The sequence below is a fragment of the Narcine bancroftii genome, chromosome 4 (assembly GCF_036971445.1).
Source record: "Narcine bancroftii isolate sNarBan1 chromosome 4, sNarBan1.hap1, whole genome shotgun sequence".
In the NCBI taxonomy this organism is placed as follows: domain Eukaryota; kingdom Metazoa; phylum Chordata; class Chondrichthyes; order Torpediniformes; family Narcinidae; genus Narcine; species Narcine bancroftii.
The window spans coordinates 6,066,620-6,084,956 of record NC_091472.1 but is presented as its reverse complement, the minus strand read 5'-3'; the positions used below and the strand labels follow the sequence as shown (position 1 = coordinate 6,084,956).

At 43.7% G+C, this 18,337-nt stretch overlaps 1 protein-coding gene across 1 annotated transcript in view; it reads left to right on the top strand.

Annotated features, from left to right (window-relative positions):
* cd109 (CD109 molecule) overlaps positions 1 to 18,337 on the top strand; it is a 490,209-nt gene that overhangs the window by 397,854 nt on the left and 74,018 nt on the right. The window contains exons 22-23 of the mRNA XM_069930693.1: positions 3,272 to 3,413; positions 9,893 to 10,069. Of these exons, the coding sequence (XP_069786794.1) occupies positions 3,272 to 3,413; positions 9,893 to 10,069 (319 nt within the window). The remainder of the gene's footprint in view (positions 1 to 3,271; positions 3,414 to 9,892; positions 10,070 to 18,337) is intronic.

The window sequence follows — 18,337 nt, the reverse complement described above, 5'->3', positions numbered from 1 at the left end:
GAGAGTGATGGAAAGTGCTGTCGGAGGTGGTGGTGGAAGCCGGTACTGACAGCAACATTTAAGAGACATTATGACAGATACATGGGGTGGCCCGGTCGGCGTATTGGTTAGTGAAACGTTGTCACAGCGCCAGTGATCGGAGCCCAGGGTTTGAATCCTGCACTCTCTGTAAGGGGTTTGTACGTCTTCCCCATGTCTGCGTGGGTTTTCCCCGGGGGCTCTGATTTCCTCCCAGCTTTCAAAATGTACCGGGGGTAGTAGGTTAATTGGGTAGCACAGACTCAGGGTCAAAATGTCCTGTTACCATGCTGTGTCTAACCTGTAGAGGCAGCATCAGTCAGAATGGCATGTTCACCACAGACGTGGTGGACTGAAGGGCCTCTCCCAACATTGGCCTTTATTTGACTTCACCAGAGCTGACGCGTCTTCTTTCTCCTGAAACCACCCCCAGTAATCACTTTACAGAACAGTAACAGGTCATTTCGGCCCATGGGCCCGTGTTCCCCGATTACACCCAATTGGCCTACAGCCCCAGTACATTTTGAACGGTGGGAGGAAAACGGAGAGCCTGGGGAAAACCCATGCAGACACGGGGAGAACGCACAAACTCCTTACAGACAGAGCGGGATTCAAACTCCAGCTAACCGCTATGCCAACCGGGTCACCCAGACCAGATAGTTCAGGAGGTCAGACGAGAACTGGCCACCCCGCCAGTGAGGTCCATGTCCCCAAGGCCTGCGGTATGGTCGAACGTCTCCTCGGAAAGGCCACGCCTAAGTGCCAGCGAGGATTTTGAGCCAGAGCCAGATAGAAGATGCAATACCCTCTCATCGCAGCCAGCCAGCTGCATCTGACGAAGCCTCCAATATTTGCAAGCCCAGCCACACACTTGGATCCTCTTTGGCTTTTACCTCAAGGTGCAGCCAGCAGTAAGGTTGAATTGGTTCAGTATTTACAAATGTATTACAGATGATGCATGGCCCAAATCTCTGAGAGCAATCCCTGTAAGGCAGACACAAGGGGATTGTTTAACTTGGCCCATAAACACTGGGTTGATTTAAACTTATAAAAAACTACAAGCAAGCCCAGCGATCGGAATAATCCTTTCAGCCAGAAAAGCGGATGTGTGGGAAAGACACGCGACACAAATCGACCAGGGTAATTTCTTTCACAGAACATAGAATATCGACAGTAGAACATAGAATATTAGAGCACAGTACTCGCCCTTCAGCCCACGATGTTGTGCCAAATGATAGAAACCTACTCAACGAACTAACCCTTCCCTCCCTCACACCCATAACCCCTGTTTTTCTTTAATCCATGTGCCTGTCCTCTCTGTCATTTAAATGTCTCTATGGCACCAAGTCAGGTCAAGTTTATTTTCGTCTGATTGAACAAGTACAACCTGACGAAACAGCGTTCTCCAGTCCTCGATGCAAAACACCCAGACACACAAGCAGACATAACACACATGCAGACAGACAAACAATACATATGCAGGACAAGTAACCTTCTGTATGGCTCTAGGTTTATAATACTCTAACTAAACTCCCGATTCGCGCTCTTCCCCCATCGCGCATGCTCCTACCCGGCACTACAACACTGCGCATGCTCCTGGAACCGCGCGCACGCGCATGACAACGAAGGTGGCCGCCAAAAGTAAAAGTAACGTGGGATGCCTCTGGCGCTCGCGGGAACCAAGCGGCAAGCCGGCCTAACAAGGCTCAAGTAAAAGAATTGGAGAGTTTGGCCGCTACAGAAGATTATGGGTGTGAGGGAGGAAAGGTTTAGATCGTTAAGAGGGTTTTTACAGGTCTGCACAACATCATGGGCCAAAGATAGTTCTCACCATTTCAGGTGCCCTGTGCCAGTCCGTTTCTCCCCAGAGTCTGCAGCACCTCGAGGCCGCTGCCCAGCGCAGGCGCCACCACCTTGGGTACAGACCTGGCGGATGCAGGATTTTACTTACAAACGCCATCGGCTCCTTTAACAGGGCATTTAAATCCTACAGGGAGCCACCAGCATTGATCCCTTCGGAGCAGCTCTGCGTCTCCTCTCTCTGCCGTCCTGGGTCTGCACCCGTGGCAGCGCTGCCGTCACAGCAGAGATAGGCAGCTTTTTTTTAATACAAAGTGGTGGGTGCCTGGAACGAACTGCCAGAAGAGGTGGTAGGAGCCGATAAGAGAGCAATATTTAAGAGACATTTGGGCAGTCATGTGAACAGGCAGGGAATGAATGCATGCAATATGCAGGCAGATGGGATTAGTCAGATTGACACGAGGAATGGTACAGATTTTGTGGGCTATAGGGGCGTTCCTGTGCTTTAATGTTTATTTCATCTACACAGAATGATAGTGGGCCTTTCTGATCCATGAAACCCTTGTTGCAATTTACACCTAATTAACCTCCCAACCCCATACACTTTGAATGGTGGGAGGAAACTGGAGCAGCTGGGGAAAATGCCCGCAGGCATGTACAAACTCTTTACAGAAAACAGTGGATTTGAACCCCAATCTCTGGTGCGGTAACACCGTCGCACTAACCGTCCGCCCCTGTTGTGTGTTCTATATTTAGTGCTCTATCAACAGCCTCCCTCGACACCGAACGGTTACTCCCCCTGCACCATCAAGCTCCTCAACAATAAACTCAGTCAGGGACTCATTTAAGGTCTCTGCATTTTGTGGGTTTTTTTTCTCTCTCTCTCTATTGCACAGTGTGGTGTGCTGTTAGACTGAATCAGACACACCCAAGGTAAAGACTGAACAACAGGCTTTAATCCACAAAAACCTCCACAGAGCCAGGCTGGCTGTGGTTGCAGCAACTCAGTGTCGGGCTTTGGGTGGCCAGTACAGGCTTATATCCCGGAGGGTGATTGACACCTGACTGGGTGGGGCTTGATCCATTCAGGCCGACTTATTGGCAGCCGGCCAGGTGTTGTCCTGTCCCCCTTAAACTTCTGCAGGTACAGAGGTTGGCCCCTGCAGTAGGCTGGTGGTGGACCACCACACACAGTCGGTTTGTTTACACTATTTGTACACGTGTATGTTGAGTATGGTTTTTTTGCATGACCAATAGTTGTAATTCTGCCTTTCCCACTGGGAAAAGAATCTCGGGGTTGTATGTGAGGCCATGTACATACTTTGACAATAAATCTGAAATGTAATCCCAACTTTTCTGTGACTTGATTCCACCCCATCACCTTTGTTGGCAGAGATTCCCATATCTTGGTGAATCTGAGGATGTTTAACTGGGCTTGCATTCCTGTCTCCAGGCCGCAGGGATACAGCAGTCATTCTCCAAGGCATTCCTCCTGGTGCTGGAAGGGGACGGCCAACTTGGGAAAAAGACAGTTCAGTTTACCTTTCCAGACAACGTGGTGGAAGGCAGCCAGAGAGCTCACCTCACCGGGATTGGTAAGAGATCCACAGGCCAGTTCTCTCCTCTCCCAACCTTGCTCCAGGTTTCCTGGAGAAATGAGACGATCAACTTAAGATGAGTTAGAGACCATACTTGTTGGATTTCAAGATTCAAGATTATTTTATTGTCATGCAATAAAACAGAATTTCCTTTAGTCTACCACAGACTTTTTTTTGCCACTCACATCCCACCTTAAGCAATCCCTCACTAATGACGGAGCACCGATGGCCTAGGGATGAGTGGGAAGAAAGAACCACTGGCAGACAAAGGTTCACTATCAGCAAAAATTTGCCCAGAGTCTGTAACAGCCAGAGAAAGAGAAGCAAAAGAGTCTCCGCAGTTAACCGAATGTCCATGGCTTCACCTCCAGCGCTCCTGTAGCCTCCTCAGCCTTCAGCCCCAAGCCACCTGAGTTCCAGCTGCATGCCTCTGACCCGGTTAGGAACCCTCCAGCGCCCTCTCGTATCCCGGTCCCGATACCTGGTATCCGCTCCATCCAGTCTCCAGCAGTCTACAGCCAGGTGTGAGTCCTTTGACCTCAGTAACCAGCAGCCTGCATCCTACAAGTGACCATTAGAAGAATGAGGAGAATCTTTTAAAGACGTATAATGTTATTGAAATGAATAGAAGCAAGGAGGTTGTTTCCACTGGGAGTTGCGACGCGAACCCAGGGACATGGCCTCAAGACTCGGGGGTGGGGGGGGGGGAGGGTTAGATTCAGGACAGAGATGAGGAGGATCTGCTTTTAGAGATGCAGCTCAGTAATGGCCCCTTCCACTCCATGAGCTCATGACACCCATTTCCAGCCATGTGACCAGTCTATCCTACTAACCCCATCTGTCTTTGGAATGTGGGAGGAAACCGGAGCACTCGGTGGAAACCCACGCAGACTCGGGAAGGACATACAAACTTCTTACAGGCCATGGAGGACTTGAACCCAGGTAGTTGGCACCGTAATAGCACTAACTACTGCACTAAAACCGCTTCTCCCAGAGAGGAATTCTCTGCCTAATGTATTTAAGAAACAGAAAGATTTATAAATAGCAGGGGGATTAAAGATTGTGGGAACAGGCAGGGAGGTGAAGATGAGTCCATGGTCAGATCGGACAAGATCTTATTGAATAGCAGACCAGATTTTTATATTTTATTTGTGTTTTATTTACAAAACAGGTAGAAGCCTAATTCCGGTCATTTATTGCTGCCCCATTACACCCAAATTAACCTACAACTCCATATGTTTTTGAAGGTTAAGAAGAAACCAAAGCACCAAAGGCAGGTCATGGGGAGAACGTGCAAACTCCTTACAGATAGCGCCAGATTCAAACCTGAGTCCTGCTCCTATTTCTCATGTCCTTGTGTTCATAGTGAAGTAGTGTGCTGTCTTAGCGTACAATCATGTAACTCTTTGTCCAGACCCCCGGTGAATGTTGGCCAGATCCCAATGCCGCACGACTGGAACAAAGGAGGCCATCATTCAGCCCTTTTAGTCTCTTCCACGTCTTCTGTTCAGTCCAAGATTCCAGGAGAAAGCTCGTTTCGCGTGCTATCCAGCAGTCAAACCCCTACATGTGTGCGGAGTTGCAGGGAGATCAGTTGGAATGGCACAAAGGCAACATCATTGAGCTTCATTCAAGAGTCAGATAAGGGCTACAAGGTTAGCGCAACACAGTGACAGTGCTAGCAGTTGGGACCAAGGTTCGAATCCTGCGCTGTCTGTAAGGAGTTTGGACATTCTCCCCGTGTCTGTCTGGATTTTCCTCAGGGGTTCTGGTTTCCTCCCACCATTCCAGGGATTGAAAGTCTATTGTGCAGCATTGGCTTGTGGGTCAAAAGGACCTGTTACCATGCTGTATGTTTGAAAAAAAGATAACAGTGGGAAAGAAACTTCCCCTGAATCTAATGGTGTGTGATCTGCCATCTCATTGAACAGAGCATGAGTCCTTTTGTATGATTTTTCAAGGGAAAGGATAGGCTCTTTCATTTAATCGAGTACCACTGTCTAGGTCCCTACTAATGGCTCTTGACAAGGTGGTGGGATGCCTCCTTCATGAACAGCCGCTGTCCATTTGGTGAAGGGGGGGGGGTGGAGCTCCAGGGTGGTTGTGCGGGGAAGGTCACGGCTTGGATTGGGGACCTCCATTCACCTTTGCTGTGATTCTCCATGGGAGTGCAATAGGAACAGGAGAGAACTCCCTTAGGCCCTCACGACACTTCCCCTCCCCTCCCCCATTCAACAATATCATGGCTGATCTTCCCCAGATCTCCTCATTTTCCCCAGACCTCCTCATCTTGGCGAGTGGCCAGAGCCCTCACTTCTATGATCTCTCTTCATTTTGAATGCAACTCTCAGGGGTAAGGAAGTCCTGAGGTTCATTACTATTCTGCAATAGAAAATGTCTCTGTTTAAAATTATCAGAATCTAAGAAGCATTGGGTGATAGAGCAGAGAAACTGGTCCCTCCGTCCATCTCAACACTGCCCCATTGCAGGGGAGTCTAGGACAAGAAAGCACAACTTCAGGATAAAAGGGTGCCAATTAAAACAGATGCATGAAATTTTTTTTATCCCGAGTGGTCATGAGTCTGTGGAACTTATTGCCACAGGAAGCAAGATTGTTGGGTGCATTTAAGGCAGAGATTGACAGGTACTTGATTAGTCAGGGCATCAAGGGTTATGGGGAGAAGACCAGGGAGTGGAGCAGAGTGAGTGGATGGATCTGTTCATGATTTGAATGGAGGAGCAGGTCTAATGGGCCGATTGGCCTACTTCTGCTCCTGTATCTTGTGATCCACGTTGTTCCTCTCAACACGGAACATTCTGCGGTTTGAGTGGAGGGTGCTTTTATTTTTTTTTAGGTGCAGATGGTTTTGAACATGATCCTTTCACACCATCAGACCATGTCCATTCCCCGGCCAGCCAATACAACTGAAGCCACTTCGTTGACCCAGGAAGTAATTGCAGTAACTGGAAGTCGATACTGGACCTGATGGCGGTCTGAACATGTGCACCATATTTCAGTCACTGTGGACCTTCAAGATTTGAGAAACATTTTTTTTTCATTTAAATATTCTAAGCCAGTAGTTCTATTTTGGGCCATGATTGTTAGAAAGGTTTTTGGTTCCCTTTTTTCCCTTCTGAATGGAAATATTCTTGCAGGATACATCTGTGTCCAATCTTTCATTTTAAGGTGATTATTTAATCTGAAGTAGACAGATGCAGAATACATTTCCCTTTATTTTAATTTTAATTTTTGCCTCCCAATGACTTCTCTGGGGAGCAAAGAGTGTTGCTAGACTCTACATCAGCAGTCCAGTCTGTTTCCGCATCTCCCAATCCCCCCTTCACTATTTGGTCATGGAAATCATCACAGTTTGTCTTCGGAGAAGCCAATGTGATGGATCTTCCAGGAACAAAACTTACATTCCAGGAATGTCTAGATCAGAGCCTGTTCCCTGCACTTTGGCAGCCAGTAGAGTGTAGAGTTCTACGGAATGGAAATGGGGCATGCAGCCCAGCTGCCCCACATTGAACAGGCTAGACCCACTTACCATGTCCTCTTGAGGCCTTTCCTGTCCAGTCTTGTGATAGTTAACAGTTGTCATCATTGTGACGGAATTGTGTTGATGTTAATCTTTAGTTATAGAATATAAATTTTTAGTCGTTATTTTTGTGGGTTTCGACACAGGGACACACAAATGCACACATTTACACTCTAACCAATTTTCAGTGTCGCTAAGTCTGCTAAGCCACCCCAATAAAACTAGAAGTGTTTAGAATGGATCTTCATTCAATAATGATGGACGAATTCAGTGCAGGTGGAATCAATATTGATTGGAATACCTAGGACAATGGGATTGCCCAAGGAGGCCAACTGTTTAAGTCAAAGACTCTTTTCTTGTACCTATGCTCTTAGAATGGAAATTCAGAGGTATCTATTCAAACAAAGCAGGACTTTTGATTCAATGGCCAGTAGACAGTTCGGAGTCCGTTGGCTCACGATTCATACCTTTGAAGAAGGCATTATAAACTTCAAAGACAGAAATTATGTCATGTGATGAGGCATTTCAGAGAGAATATATTACTGAACCAGAGGCATTTTGAAAACCGGAAGAAGCTGACCATCCTATGGGGAAGATAGGATTGAAGATTCAGTAGCCAGAAAAGGTACATGTTACTCCTGGTCAAAGGAGAATAGAACTACTGGCTTAGAATGATATTTAAATTAAAAAAAAATTTCTCAAATCTAGAAGGTCCACAGTGACTGAATGAGGAAGACCACTTCTGTCTGTCTCTTTAAGGTGAAGAGGGCAGCCTCATTGTGTCCATGGAAATGATCACTTTTGATTAAGAATGCAAATGTAATCTTGCATAAGAAATATAACCATTTTTAGATGGTTTACTTCATTCTGCCCTTACCTGGGTGGTAAAATTGTGGAAGAAAATAGCCTCTCTGAAACCTCCATGCAAGAGAGGAAAAATCACTCTTATGAAGAAACATTGCTCTGAAAACAACTCTACAAGGGATTTGTGAGTTTTAAAGAGCTCTGATGGCTTAATGTTTTTAAAATACTTCACAATTCCCTTTGAGCAACAATTTAAAGAAATCTGATGCCCCACACTTACTCCATAATTGCTTTTGAACAGCAATAAAGACTTTATATTTCAACACAAAAGCCTTCTGAGTCTGAACTTTAAAATCGTCTCTTCAGAGTCAAGTTTAAACTGTAAATGTTTGGGTTTTAACACACACACACACACACACACACACACACACACACACACACACACACACACACACACACACACACACACACACACACACACACACACACACATTTGCACACAGTGTGGTTAAGTTTAGAGTTAATTTAGAAGTGATATAACCATATATAACCATTTACGGAGCGGAAACAGGCCATGTTGGCCTTTCGAGTCCGCACCGGTTCACTGATTTTGTGCACCCTCTTCAGGCATTGGTCCCGGTAGATCTTCATTCAATAATGATGGACGAATTCAGTGCAGGTGGAATCAGTCGTTCTCTTGCCCGTTTGGATTTTGTATTTCTGCGCTCTGTTGTTGTTTCTGATGAGATTCTGAGTGATGGTCAAACCCATCTTTTTTTCCCCATCCAACTATCTTTCAAAATTTGCCAAGTTTGGGGTCCACAGACACCTGCGCTATCAGCGATGCAACCGGGATCTCAGTATGTTATTAATAATAACAATTTTAGTCTTTGAAAATACCATTGACTTGGTAATTGCCATTGCTGCTGGTCTGGTACATTATACCACCTCTAACACATTCTCGGGCAGCTAGTTCCACATACCCAGCACCTTCCCTGTGAAGTAGGTCCCTTTTCAATATTTTCCCTCCAACCTTAAATCTATGCCTTCTATTTTAGAATCAGTACTCTGCAAAAGAAAGAGACTCAAACTGTTTACCTTATGCTACCCCCTCTTCGTACAAACTGAAAGAATAAGTTTAACGAGTATGGTTAACAAAGGTTCGATGAGTTAAGTAAGAAAATCACAGCAGCCACTTGCAAGTTGGTGGGAATTGCCTTAATATCTGTGCCACAGTGAGATAATAGCTTATCCACAAGAATGTAATTATGTTTTGGAATAGAGATACTGACTTTCCCAGACTATTTTAGACATCACAAGGAAGCTATTATTGTAAACACAAAATTGCCAGGGTGTGTGCAACTCATGTGAAACTTGTAAGGGTCTCATGAAGACCCCTGCTGAAAAGGTGTATGTAACGCTCTGATGCTTTGAGCGTGGGTTCAGTGTAGAGAACCCGTTCTTGTCATCCCCTGCTTGCATTACAAAGGACAGTGGTTCTCAACCTTTTTCTTTCTACTCACACATCACTTTAAATATGCCATCAGTGCTCTGTGATTAGTAAGGGATTGCTTAAGGTGGTATGTGGTGGAAAGAAAGATTTTAATCGTTCCTCATTGACTCGTTATGTGCACGGTTTCAGAACTCCAAAGGAAATCGGGCAATGACAATTTTTCTCAAGCCAAATATTTCAGTAACAATTGGGTCTCGAGCAGTGATTCTCAACCTTCCCTTCCCACTCGGTTTGCGGACTTCATGCCCAAGGTGGGGGCAGCGCCATCTTAGCAAGGACCCCTGGAACACGTGGTCAGCCGCTATTATGGGACAATTCGCATCTGAAACCCCCCCCCCCCACCTTCTTTTTGCTCATACCTCGAAGAAGGGCTCAGGCCTGATCGTCGGTTATTATATATCTTTGCCTCCTCTGGATGCTGTGAGAATTGCTGAGTTCTTTCAGTAATATTGCGTTTTTACTGTGGGACCTCTTCATTGAAGTAAATAGTTATTCATGTTTGAACTGAATGGGTTTATACCTTGCTGAAAGCCTGAGATATTTTGGGAACTGGGCCAAAATATGGCCAAGAAAATCTGAGGAAATGGATAAGTCTTGTGACAATCAATTGTTTCTTTCAGGTGATATCCTTGGACCATCGATTCATGGTCTGGAAGACCTGCTTCAGATGCCCTATGGCTGTGGTGAACAAAACATGATCCGATTTGCTCCAAACATTTACATCTTGCAGTACTTGAAGGCTGTTAACCAAGTAACAGAGGAGATGGAGACGAAAGCTTTGTCTTACATGAACCAGGGTAGGTTTACTTTGAACATGGAACATTGTATGGTACAGGAACAGGCCCTTCCGCTTATGATGAACACCATGCCCAAATTAAACTATATCTCTTCTGACAGCACATGGTTTCAATTTCTCAGTTCCCTTCAAATCCATGTGTCTATCAAGAACCGCCATTCTCAGCCAGCGATGCCTCCCTTAGGACTCTGCTCAAAGTTGATGGGCCCCCTTCCCTGTGAAACAGTCAAGTTTTCTTTTGCTGACTCTATAGAAATCATTAAAAAAAACTATGTTATGCGAAGAGAACAGAAAACAAGGCTTTTACTTAAATGTGCTGTGGTCCCCTGTTGTGAATGGCTGGTCTAGAACAATATTACTAAACAATATTACTATATCTGCTTCCACCACTACTCCTGACAGCCCATTCCAGGGACCCACCACTCTATATGAAAATAATTTTTGGCATACACCTCCTTAAAACAATGGTTTTTAACCATTTTTTTAAAATTTCCACTTGCATACCACCTTAAGTAATCCTTTACTAACCACAGAGCATCTATGGCCTTTACCACTACCACCACCAGTGGATTAGAGGGTATGTGCCATGGTAGTGATTGGACAACCAACCTTAGGTTGTTTTCTATGGCTGAGTAGAGAGACATGATAGAAAATGACCCAAGTTCATCCTATCTCTCCTGTTACATCTCTGTGTTACTTGGGAAGCTCCTTAAATAACTTAAGAGATGCAAGATTCAAATAACTGAAGAGACTTTACTTACTGATGCCTTCCACCATCTCAGGAAACTGATCACGGTCCTCATATACATGTTCATACACCCCACAGTGGTGGACTACAGTTACTACAGTGAGAAGGGTGTATTCTTACGTGGTTACAAAATAGTTCACATTATCCTGACTATATAAAAGCTCAGGCCTTTTTCTGTCCCACTCATGTTAAGTAATCCCTTACCACAGAGCACTTTTGGCATGGGGTGAGGCGGCATGGTTAGCGCAATACCATTACAGTGCCAGTAATCAGGACTGGGGTTTGAATCCCTACGCTGTCTGTAAGGAGTTGGTACGTTCTCCCCACGTCTGCATGCGTTTTCCCCGGGGGCTCCGGTTTCCTGCCTCCGTTTGGAGGTGAAGGTTAATTGGGTGTAAAATGGCGGCATAGACCCATGGGCTGAAATGGCCTGTTGCTGTGCTGTATGTTAAATTTTTTAAAAAATTATTTTAAGGTGGGATATGAGTTGGAGAAAAAAAGGTTGAGAACCACTGCTCTAAACCAGGTAAAATTCAGAAATGCAAGATGGTGTCAACGCGGTGATTCCCGCTTTGGAGTGGGGGGGGTGCGAGTGCGACACGGGATGCATGCCTGAGGAGGTCTGCGAACGTGATCGTGAACGCAGTAGTGTGGCCGGCGGCATGATAACCACTGGTGCAGAGTCGGAGGAGCTACGCCTCCAGGCCCTGACTAAACCAGGCCCAGGCTGCGGGAATGTCGGCCCGGTCTTGGGGGGGTAGGGGGGTGGCGGTTCAGACCCGCAGCCAAGTGGCACGGGCGGAGATGGTCGCCGTGGAACAAGAGGAGGAGGAAGAAGAGGAAACAATATTGCAAGCTGCAAGAATTATTGAAGGTGGGCCTTAGAGATTTAAATCCCGTCCTTTACAAACTTTTAAAGCTTCAGTTGCTGAAGGGGATGCCACTGTATATTTATCGGAAGATTTAATGCGTAGAATGGACAATATGGCAATACAAGTTACGCAGGAATTTATGGACAATAAGACTCTACTGACCGAATTGAGAGGGAAAATGTCCAATATATATGAAGTGTCTACAATTAAAAAGGATGTAAATAAAAGTCTAAGAGCAGTACACATGGTGCAAGATGAATTTAAAGAAATTAAGTGGGCATTTTGTGATTGCAATGACAATGTGGAAAGATTTGGGATGTGCAAAAGCGAGAATTTATGAAGAAAATTGATTCATTGGAAAATCAGAGTTGGCATAATAACGTAAAGATAGTAGGACTGCCAGAGGACATAGAAGGAATGGATCTGATATGTGCGGTATCAAGGTTGTGAGATGATTTATGGTAATGCAGAAGGCTCACCAAAATCAGGGACCTTTGGTGGTCCAGGGCAACAATGCCGATTTGAGTCAGGATGTTATGAGGAGATGTAAGGAATTTAACCTAGCAAAGGCGGTGTTATGGAAGAAGGGTTATAGATTTGCTTTTAGATATCCAGCTGTGTTGAAAGTGTTTTATGGTATTGTTCAGGCTCAGTTTTTTGAGAACGAGGGTGATGCTTTAATAGTGGCTAATTCTTTACTAAATGATCCAAATAGTTTTGAGATGCAGAAACAGCTGAAACCATGGGGATTTTTCAAAGAAGAATGGGAATGGAAATGGAAGGAAGAATTTGGAGGGGCAGAAATTGATTGAGATTGGAGATGATGATCTAGTTGCTGGTGCCATGGAGTCCTTGGGATGACTGTCTGAATATGGAAAAGTTTTTTTTTTGTTATCGGGCTATCAGCTGGGGTGGGGGGGGGGGGGGGGTGGAGGATTCAGAATCTTCTGAAGTCGTCTACCACTAGTGGCTTTGACCACATCTGGTTAATAGAGGGGGGTACCACTAAAGTGTTTTTTTTTGTGTTAGGGTCTTTTTTTATTTTTCATATATAGGTTTTTATTTCATTTGATATTTTTAATATAATTTTTTATATATCGGTAGTTTTAGGGTTTTTTAAGGAGCTTATAATTTGTGTAAGGGTTAGTTGTGTTGGGTCCCATTTTGAAGGGAACAATGAATAACTTGAATTATGTGACATTTAATGTTAATGGGCTTAATCATCCAATAAGAAGGAAACGTGTGTTGGACTATATCAAGAAGATGAAGGTGAGGAAGCCTGGATGGAAATTTGTCAAAATAGTATTCGGAAATTGATTAATGCTAGATTAGCGATGATTAATTATAATTTTATACATCAATTATATCTAACACCAGAAAAATTTAAAAAATTTGATCTTAGTAAGTCAGATTGTTGTTTTCGTTGTGATCAGATAGCTAGTACTTTTTTACATACTGTTTGGTCTTGTGACCGATTGCAACAGTTTCAATCTATATTTAATAGACTATATAATATTTGTGTTGTATTAGATCTTGATATATTTTTATTAGGGAATATGCAATCATTAATTGATTTAGGATTAAATGATTATCAGATTTCTTTTATCTATTTAGCTTTAGCAGTGGCCAAGAAATGTATAGCATCTACTTGGAAAGATAGAAATATACTAACTTTGGATAGGTGGTATTTAGAGATGAAGTCTTGTTTAATTATGGAAAGGATATCTTCTTCAATTCAAGATAAGATGTCTTTTTATAAGTTGAAGTGGACTCCATTTGTTAAGTACATGCAATTAAGTTTGATTTAAGTATGTTCCTAGATGTGATATTTTAGATTTGATAAATCCTTTTTTTTAATTATTTTTATTTGTCATTTTTTTTGTGTGTGTTTTTTTTTAGTAAGGGGTATTATTAATTATGTAATTTAGTAAGGGGTATTATTATATGATATTATTAATTTTACTAATTCTTCACTCTTTATTTTGGGGGAGGGGAAGGGTGGTTTTGTTATATATAGATTTTTTTTAGTTCTTATATATGTAGGGGGGTTAGGTTGAATTAAGTTAGGTTATTAATGTTGTACTGTAATTATATTATTTTATATTTTTTCTTTAAATGTAATTTTTCTTTTTATTCCTGTGATAAAATCTTTAAATAAAGTTAAAAAAAAAAAGAAGATGAAGGAGGACATTACAATTTTACAAGAGACTCATCTGACTGAGAAAGAACATTTGATATTGAAACGGGATTGGGTCAGGCATGCGATAGCATCTTCTTTTAACTCTAAAGCTCGAGGAGTAGCAATTTTGATACATAAAAATGTGCCTTTCATTTTGGAATGTGACTTCCTTACTTTTATATTCAATGCCCCACCCAAAGAAGCCAAGCACTTCACACACTGTCTTTGCCACCCTTTCCACTGCGTGGCCACTTTCAAGGATCTATGGACCTGAGCCCCCAGATCCTTCTGTACATCAATGCTTTGAAGAGTCCTTCCATTAAAGGGAGGCAGAGAAGGTCCTAAATCAGTGGTCCTCAACCTTTTCCTTCCCACTCACGACCCACTTTAAGTAATCCTTCTGCCATCGGTGCTCTGTGATCAGTGAGGGATTGCTTAGCATGGGATGTGGGTGGAAAAAAAAAGTTTGAAAACCACTGTTTTAATCGTCCTTCATTGACTCGTTATGTGCATGGTTTCAGAACTCCAAAGGAAATGGGCCAATGACCATTTTTCTCAAGCAAAATATTTCAGTAACAATTGGGTCTAGAGAAGTGACTCTCAACCTTGCCTTCCCACCCGCATCCCACCTTAAGCAACCCCTTACTAATCACGGAGCACCGATGGCTTAGGGATAAGATGGTATGCGAGTGGAAAGAAAAAGGTTGAGAACCACTGTCCTAAATGAATACCTTGCTTCATTGTTCACCAGAAAGAGGGATCTTGGTCAATTTGAGGTCAGTCTGGAAAAAGCTTATGTGCTAGAGCATGTTAAGTTTATGAAAGAAGAAGTGCTGGATCTTCCGAGAAATATTCAAATTGATAAGTCCCCAGGATCAGATGAGATATACCCAAAGCCACTACAAGAAGCAAGGGAGGAGATTTTGGGGCATTACCAATTATCTCTGCATCTTCCCTCACCACAGGGAAGGTATCGGAGGATTGGAGAATGGCAAATGCGGTCCCCTTGTTTAAAAAAAGGTAATCCTGGAAATTATGGACCAGTGAATGCTGGGCAAACATTGGAAAGGATGCTCAGAGACAGGATTCGCAAACATTTAGAAAGGTACAAGTAGTAAATCATGAAAATCCATGGTTGAAAATCTTCTCCATGTCTTGATGAAGGGCTCAAGCCCGAAACGTTGGTTCTGTACTTTGACCTTTGCTATATAAAGGACACTGTTTGACCTGCCGAGTTTCTCCAGCTTTGTGGTTTTACTTTTAGAAAATACAGTCTTCTCAGGCTGCATCAGGTTGTGCCTCCCAAGCCTAATTGAATTTTTTGAAGATTTGCCAAGGTTTCACATGTTAGGCTCATTCCCAAAGACATGGGGCATGGGATCCATGGGGGGGCTGTGCACATTCAGAGTCTGCATGCCTGCAGAAAGCAGAGGGTAGTGTTATGGAGTCCAGAGGACCCCAAAAACCAGCAGTAATAGATATGCACCACAACACAGGGTTACTTAAACAAAAGTAGTTTCTAATTATAATTGAACAAGAAAACAGAATTAAACTTATTACTTAACCTACTTACTTAACCTACCTCACCTACTTAATCCCCCCTCTAAAACTAAGCACAGGTGTGTATAATATATACTTAAGATTAGAAAAGTTATTTGGATCACAGTCTAATCTCACTGGTTGCAGGCCATTCTTGTTCTGTGCACAGAAGTTAGCATTAACAAAGTTCACCCATCTTTGGTGCTTAACAGGCAGATGGTTACCACTTAAGAGGGTTCTTAATGGTTTTCAGAGAGAGATTCCTTTTGTTCCAGGACATCTGCAACTGATTCCTTCTCAATCAGTCTTGCTGACGAAACTGCCCCCTTCAAGGTTCTCCAGATGATCCTCTTTCTTTCAGGTCACCTTTCAGACTGCCAGTCTTCTCCTTCGATCAGGCAGCCTTCCAAAGTTTTCCAGCTTGTCCCTCTGGAATTGATTTCTGTGACTCCTCTCTCTGTTTCACACCCTCCCTCTCTGAGAGCAAAACTGTTCTGGCCCTGCCTGCCAAGATCACAGGCTCCCCCAGGCCAGCTGTATTCTGCAACTTCGTTGTTCTTTCTGCGAAAAGCACCCTGCAAAAGTCCTGAAAAAATTCTGTGTTTTGAAATATGTGTGTGTGCAACCTGCTCCAGCAATTCCTCCCAAACCACCTCAAAATATCCTATCACGGTAGTAATAGGTGGAACGTGATCAGTGACTAGTGAAGTTCAGCAGGGATCAGTTCTGGGACCCTTGCTCATTGCAATTTTTATAAACGACCTGGACAAAGCAATGGAAGGATGGGTCAGTACGTCGACAGATGACGGAATGGTTTAAGGTGCTGTAGGATACGTCAGGATATAGGCAGTTGGCAGAGTTGGGCAGAGGAGTGGAAGATGGTGCTCAATTCAGATAAGTGAAATGATGCATTTTGGAAGGTCGAACTTGAAGGTGGAGCAGATAATTAATGGCAGGATTCTTCTTTATGGATATTTTATTTTAATTTTGGTTGAACAAGTATCAAGATTTAACCATTACGGACACATCGAATAAGGTGAAAAAAATATCATTGATAAGGGCTGTCCATGTTCCCAACTAACCCCATCCCTCCTCCTCCCCACCCCCAAAATGAGTCCCCGATAGGAGAAGGAAGATAGAACATAGAAGAGAAAGAGAGAGAAAGTGAATAAAGGAAAAGGATCACGTTAGAAAGAAGAGCTGTCAGAATTTAGAATCCAGTCCAGAAAGTCTAGCTCCTTTTTTTTACCTGGATCTCAAATATGGGAAAGAACAGGGGCATAAAGACTTGAGAACAGAATAAATATCTTAAATATTCAACCTCACGTTATGCAAATAAGGTTGCTATACCTGCAAAAACATATTTATTTCTTAAATTGTAAGTAATTACTTACAATTTAATGGCAAGATTCTTACCAGTGTGGTGTCCAAATCCATAGCTCTCTCAAAGTTGTCACGGAGATTGATAGGATAGATAAAGTGGCTTATGGCCTTCATTATTTGTGGGATTTAGTTCAAGAGCCTTGAGATAATGTTGTTGCTTCTATGAAACTTTGATTAAAATACACTTGGAATATTGGGTTCAGTTCTGGTCGCCTCGTTACAGGAAAGATGTGGAAGCCATGGAGATAGTGTGAAGGAGCTTGAGTAGGGTGTTGGAGAATGTGTCCTACGAGGCAAGGTGAACAGAGCTAGGGCCTTTCCCTTTGGAGAGATAGATGAGAGGCTTAATTATGAGTGGCACTGAGAAGGTTTGTCAGCCAACCTTTTTCTTGCAAACACCAGAGGACGTCTGTTTAAGGCGAGGGGAAGAAAACTTAGGGGAGATGTCAGGACCCTACGCAGAGTCTTGTGGGTCCCTGAAATGCATTGCCAGGGGTGGTGTGTTGGATGCTGGTACAATAGGGACATTCAAAGACTTTTAGACTGGCAAGTGGATGTAAAAAACCAAATAGAAGGCTTCGGGTGCAAGGTAGGGAAGACTTTGTTACACAGGTTTATATAAGCACAACATCGTGGGTCGAAAGGCCGGTACTGTGCCATAATGTTCTATTTTAACTGGGTGCCATTCACCTTACATTTTTGATCTCTCAAAGTGCAACACCACACATTTGCCTGGATTAAGCTCTAGGTGGTAAAATGAGTGTTCTCGAGTCATATTGTCATAGACTTCAGGCTCTTCAACCCATTTTATGCATGACATTGTGGGCCCGTCCCAAGGCCCGAAGCCTTTCCCATCCAAATAACAGTCCAAATGCCTTTTGAATGTTCAGCATTTCTGCAGTTTCCTCTGGCAGCTCAGTCCAGATGCAGAGCACCCTGTGCCTTAAGGATCAGGATAAAAGGATTTGCCAGCTTGATGTTCAAGAGGGAACATTCGGGGGCAACATCTTCACACAGAGAGTGGTGAGAGTGTAGAATGAGCTGCCAGTTGAATGCAGGCTCAATTTGAACATTTAAGAAAAATATGGACAGGTATTGAATGGGAGGGAAATGGACTGAGTGCTGGTCAGTGGGACTTGGCAGAATAAATATTTGGGACAGACTGAAATGCCTGTTTACTGAGCTACAATGTTCTGTGGTTCTAGTGAGGAACGGGCCTGCAATTCACTTCAGTCTCATACTCCGACATCTGCATCAGCAACTCCCATCCTTTTGGTCATTTAAATTCAAGTTCATTATCATCCGATAAAATGAGGAAACAGCGTTGTGTGGCCACCGGAATTGCAGTGGACACGACAAAATAACCACACAAGGCGTTTCTAGAGTGAATCAAATGGATTAATCTTCCTCACCCGCTCAACCTTTTAAAAGCCAGAATCACGCGCTTGACACGCACTGATGTCATCACGCGCTGACGTCACACGACCGGGTCAATGCCTCCTGGGAGTTGAAGTGCCGCCACAGAGCCGCTACAATTGTCCAGTCACC